Raw genomic sequence first — 6,126 nt, 5'->3', positions numbered from 1 at the left:
AAGAAACGGGTCTCCGAAAGAAGAAAAAAAAGGGGAAATGGGGCATCTGGCCATTCCTGTGGCTCTTCCATTATTTTTTTGGGGGGGGGGGGGGGCGGGGGGGGGATTTGTCATTCCAAACAACTACGATTGGAAACACTTAAATATGAAATATAATCTACATTGCATTAAGTGCAATTGATAGTTGTTAGTTGCCCCGGGTGTCCCATGTAAACATTCATAATCATAAGTATATATACAGTGAATGAAAGAATAAGTTAAAGGAACAATATAATTAGGGGAACACAGGAGAGGTTGATTTAATTATGAATAGAGACAGTTTGGGTGGTATTCTCGAAAGCGGACTAACTTTAGTCCATGGTTTTGGAATGCCAAGTGTCCATATGAATATATATTTGAATAATTTGATATGTTCCTAAATTACCATGATAACATAATTATATCATAGTTATATTGTTGTTTATTGATTATTTTGTTACATTTTATTTAAATTTAGTGACAGATTAAGTTATTAAAAAAACATATTCAGATGGACATTTCGCATTCCATACTTGGTCGGTCGATTAAACCATGGACTAAAGTTAGTCCGCTTTCGAGAATACCACAGCTTAAGTTTTCGATTTAAGTTTGAATATCGCTCGATCTGTACGATGCTATCTATAGGCTTAATGGGACAACATATTAATTATACGTTTTTTTATCACTTATGTCATTGAAAGACGCAATATTATATTATATCGACTTTCCATTTCAACCAGGGGGGTGTTTCACAAAGATCCTAAATAGAACTTAACTCTAAGTTGGACTTAAAAGTTATGGAAAGCCATTAGCATCTTTGAAAATATTTTGTAAAAGTTATTTTGAAAGGCATTAATTGTTTATTCAAATCATTCATATTTTCTATCATCAAGGAGATTTCATGTTCTGGATGTGGAATTTATAAAAAGTCTTAAATCCTTGAATTTCTGCTTTTGAATAATTTTATATTTCATTTTAAGACTCCAATGGCTGTCCATAATTTTGAAGTCCAACTTAGAGTTAAGTTCTACTTAGGATCTTTGTGAAACACCCCCCAGAAATGTTACCTGTCGATGGAGATAGACAACCCCCATCCCCAAAGAGTCAAACATTGCATTCGGGCGTTTAAAAATACCCATATGTATGTGTCAAATTTTAAGCGTTTGTGCCTGCAAATTTAACAATGTCTGGGACAAGTTGCTAGACGTAGGCCTGCACACATTGGATAGTTATCTATGAGGGACATTGCAAAAACCAGGAAAAGTGCTTCCAACATTTTGCTTCATTATTATTATCACCTTTTTTAAAAAAGAAATGTAGATAGTCAGAGATGTTTTCGATTTTATACCAGCAATTTGATGGTATATTATTATTCCTGGGAACCAAAAAGGGCGTTAAATCTGTTTAACAAACACAAAGTGGAATAAGGGGCTTCTTAACAAACTTAATACATTTGTTGGTGCAAATCTGTTATATAAGTAGATTGCGTATTTTTATTTGATGGTGAATGTTTTTTAAATTTGTATACAATTTTGAAAATTTGAATTAAAATGTATAAATATGTAAACATGTACTATGTGTCGGAGGTAAAAGGGAAATAAATAAATGATATCATTTTTATGGAAATAATCTCGCATTTCTGCATCATTGAATACAAAAGGACGAGAGAAGTGAATGGCTATTTGAAGGCATTTAAAAAAAAAAATTTACTCAAAAACAAATTGAAAAATGACAACCTGTTAAGCCCGTCTGTACTAGTTTGGCCAGGGGGATTATACCTCCCTGATAGGTCACTGGCAGATGGTTATCTCATCAAATCTCAGTTCACATTAGAAAAAGAGGATCATGGGGGACAAACATGCACCAATTAGGCATTGTTGGCTATATAGAGGGCGCAAGTAGCTATAAGTAGTGCAGTGGGGCTTTTTTTAAAGGAGGGTTCCAAATGACATTTATGTAACTCAGTATACGTTCAAGAGAGAGAGAGAGAGAGCGAGAGAGAGAGCGAGAGAGAGAGAGAGAAAGGGGGAGAAGAGAAGATATTAAAGACTAAGTCCACTCCAAAAATAATTTTCCTTTAATAGATGCAGAAAACAAGAGACTATGGAGCAAAACAAATTTGAGTAAATGCGGTTATATAATGAGTATGAAAAACTGAAATTTTGAAAAATCACTACACAAATTGCCAATTTGGTTATCAGTTTGTAACGTCCTTTGCCCAGGGTATATGATTTGTATCATATTGCGTGCATGCCATTTCACTGACAAGATATTTTATCAACTTAGTAGATTTTATAGTATTTTCTGAATATTGTATATTCATAATCATTGATTTTTATATAAATAGTTGATCAAAAGTCCCTTCATTCATGAATTTAAAAAATTACTCTATATCAGTGCATCCACTCAAAAACATAGGGCATATCATTATTAATAGAACTTGGATTTGAAGGGATTTTATTGGAAATTTTTGTTATCAATATGAAGAAAACAATTAGTTGATAGTGAGGCAATGACGTCACAAACTCATGAGTGAGTTGCTAATTCGTCTAGTGATTTTCAAAGTTGTTCATGTAATTACAAATTCATAACTTTCTAAGTAGTTATCCGATTTTGCTCAAACTTTTTTTGATTGGTTTGTCTGATTTTGGGGCTTCTATTGAAAGTATTTTTTTTTTTGGGGGGGGGGAGTGGACTAGCCCTTTACACACAACATGCATTTGTTTTTAACTGATAATATTACAACATACAGGTATTTCATCAACAAAACAAAAACAATGACTAAAAGACAATATTTCTTCGAATTAGTAAATCAAACTTTATTGAAAGCATAGTTTACATACAAAAAAATCAGCAAAATTAATCATTATTGTTAGTGTGTGACTTTTATTATAATTTCCAAATTGTCACCATAATCCCTGCAAATTACGATAAAGGCATTATTTGTTTTTGATAAATGAAGAGCAATTATATAAGGGAGTTCTTGTGTTTAATCATTCATCAAAGGGAAAATAAAAAGGCAAATTGCTACCGACTGGTAGGTTAAACTATAATAATCAGAAATGAAAAGATTAAAAATAATTGAGAATGGAAATGTTGATTATGGGGGCATCTGAAAAGCAATCTTATGTGTATGTGTGTGTGTGGGGGGGGGGGGGGGGGGGTAGGGCATTACTACTAATATACAAAGAAAGAGAAAGCATACACATTACTGTATAATATTACACTTAATCTTTACACAAACTTAACATTCTCATTTAAAGTGATTCTAAACTGATGAACTTTCTCAAATTCTGCCTTAGCATATTGTTTATTGCTCAGCACCATCTCATGGTCAATTTGCCAACAGTGCACACAACCCAATACCCAATACCTACTCCACAGACAGAGAACTTGGTGCAAGAGCCAACAGCGCAGCTAGGGAAGGAGCAAGTTATGGGGCCGTACTGCTACGTTCAGCTGACACGAGATGGCCCCACCGCTCTAGTTTGGCGAGGAGGGACACTAGATCTCCCTGCATGGTCAATGACAGATGGTTATCTCATCAAATCAGCTCTCGATTAACATAAGAAAAAGAGGATCTTGGGGGACCAATGGTAACCGAATAGGCATTGTTTACTATATAGAGGGCGCAAGTAGCTATAAGTAGTGCAGTGGGGCTTTAAGGTATGGTTCTAAGGCAGAGTGAAAATGAATCCATTTGAATAGTGCCTACATGTGAATCAATAAAAATACACTTTGAAAATAAAAATGGAAAGATAAAATCAAGAAAACATCACAAGCGATTCAAAGACAAATTGTTTCCAAATTAAAATTCATTATCAACATAAAAAAGGACAATTAGGGATGATATAAAGATGATAAAAGATTACATCCACATAATGTACTTAATAAAGCAGAAATTTAATACCATAATATGAAAAGTCCTCATTACTTTACTTTGCAAACTAAAATCTTTATCTCTGAACATTTCCAGACATTTTCAAAGCTTAAATTTTCTCAAAACTAATGTTGAATTAACCAATACAATACAATATAATATTCTGTGCCAACACAGTAACATCTACATTTTAAAGCCTTCACATGGTAACATTTTGGTGCCAAAGAACATTTATATAAAGCTTGTTATAACTTAACAATAGATAACTCAAACAGATACAAAGGAGGGACTGGTCCACAGCTCGTCATGTGATATCGATTGCAAGGATCCTAATCAGTATATATTCCACTCCCTTTCAAAAGTAATACAAAGTTTTGGTATGGGGTCAAGAATTTGGTTCAAATGAACATATTGGAAACATATGCGATCCTACAATATTCAGTGATCGTTGTTGTGGTTGAAATCAAGTCTAAAGTGATGAAATTGTAAATAATAAACTCTTTTTGTTGTATAGCTCCCTCTCAAGGTCAAGATATTGATTTACCTATAAAACAATGTTTCTTGACTAAAATCGACCAATTGGCTATTCCCGTTTGGAAATTATATATCACAACTACATATTCTGAGATTTTCATGGTCGCACCTACCATTGTATGGCCGTAGGCGCTATTTGAAAATTAATGAAATTTACCGGGAGCACCAGTAAATTTTTACATTTAATTTTTCTCGAAAGCAGAAGTGTTTTAGGGGCTAAAGTTTTTAGTGCTTATAATATATCCAATCCAGCCAATTTTCAAAATTTCCCCAAATTTTGTATTACCTTTAAGGTAATATTGACTATGTGGTCAAAAGAGTACATTTTTGTATAAAAAAAACAAGCCACAATAATAGGAAGCAATCATACAGTCAAACTTTATCAATGTTTCAGCGAGCTTTTGTAGTTCGGCCGCTCCGTCGTCTCTCCGGCTCGGGTACGTTCTCGGACGGGCCTCGTCTTCTGCTTCGTCTTCCCGCCGGTTCCGTCTTGTCGGAGGAGGTCGATGATGGTTGGGAGTCTGCCGGTGGTGGTCGACGACTACCCTGCTTCTGGCCAGCCCGAGGGGAGGTGATGTTCCAGAGTCTGGGCTTGGGAGCTCTGAAGAAAGATAATTACCACATCAACATGATGGTTTGAAGTAATTTCTACTGGGATCAATCTATTATCTTTGTTATTAACTGAATCTGATTGAACCACAATCTTTTATATGTGATTACTTTTTAGTTATGAATTTAAATTGTCCTTGTTTGTCAAAATTTTCATGATCTTTATGCTCTCCTTGTTATCTTATGATCATGAAGTGGAAAGGTAACTTACTTTGTAAAGTCTATTTCATGCAATCTATCATACCTGCCAACCTTTCACAACAAAAATTAGGAATCTCTCAGGGCAAAATTAGGAATACAGTCTATTTTGTATACTTTTCACACAGAATATTTCAGAAAAAGAGAGAAATCTAACATGAGTTTGAAGGCCAACAAATAGGAAACATTCCTCCAAAATAGGAATGGTTGGCAGCTGTTCTATGTACTGTTTTGTAATGAAAATGTGGAATTCAACTTTGACCTTTGAACAACATGTTCAAGTTCTGTAAGAGTTTGTAGGATAAACAGAGGAGTCGTTACTCACGGTTGTTCGGGGGAGAACATTAGGACGAGATTCTCTTGCTTGACCTTGACCTCCTCGTGAGAGTCCAGCTGCGGAGCCCAACTCTTTGTACCTTGTCACGGAAGAAAACAAGTGGTAAGGCATTAATCCTCATTACGAAGTCCCTCAGAGAGAACTTAATGCCATCGGTCCCCTGGCTGCATACTTACATGCATACACATGCTTTCTTAGCAGTCAGGTAAAACAAACCATAAATTATTACTTATTGTAAAGTTATGATAAACTGATAAAGATCCGATTAATTTCAGGGAGATACAATCAACCCAAACATTTTCTTTTTGCAGAAGGCATTATTTCGCTGACACCAGACTTGGTGGAATTACCATTAATGTATGTAAAAGTCTGCACACAGATAACCTGTAGGCCTAACAAGAATTATCTCCTTGTCTTTCGGATAGTCTTCAGGTTAGGGAAAAGGCAAGATAATGAGTTAACCACATGTGGGATGTACTGCTTTACGTAAGGCCTGTTGGTCATAAAACTGAAAGCTTATCCTGGTGATTGACAATTACACCTGTTATTG

General features: G+C 35.0%; 1 protein-coding gene across 1 annotated transcript in view; it reads right to left on the bottom strand.

Annotated features, from left to right (window-relative positions):
- Window positions 1-4,655: 4,655 nt before the first annotated feature.
- The window catches only part of LOC591077 (condensin-2 complex subunit D3), a 29,743-nt gene continuing 28,272 nt past the window's right edge, over window positions 4,656-6,126 (bottom strand). The window contains exons 31-32 of the mRNA XM_030993832.1: window positions 5,565-5,655; window positions 4,656-5,033 (exon numbers count right to left, since the gene is read on the bottom strand). Of these exons, the coding sequence (XP_030849692.1) occupies window positions 4,823-5,033; window positions 5,565-5,655 (302 nt within the window). The 3' untranslated portion in view covers window positions 4,656-4,822. The remainder of the gene's footprint in view (window positions 5,034-5,564; window positions 5,656-6,126) is intronic.

Source organism: Strongylocentrotus purpuratus, unplaced genomic scaffold (assembly GCF_000002235.5).
Source record: "Strongylocentrotus purpuratus isolate Spur 01 unplaced genomic scaffold, Spur_5.0 spur5_scaffold_20, whole genome shotgun sequence".
Lineage (NCBI taxonomy): Eukaryota > Metazoa > Echinodermata > Echinoidea > Camarodonta > Strongylocentrotidae > Strongylocentrotus > Strongylocentrotus purpuratus.
This window is presented reverse-complemented; position numbering and strand designations above follow the sequence as displayed.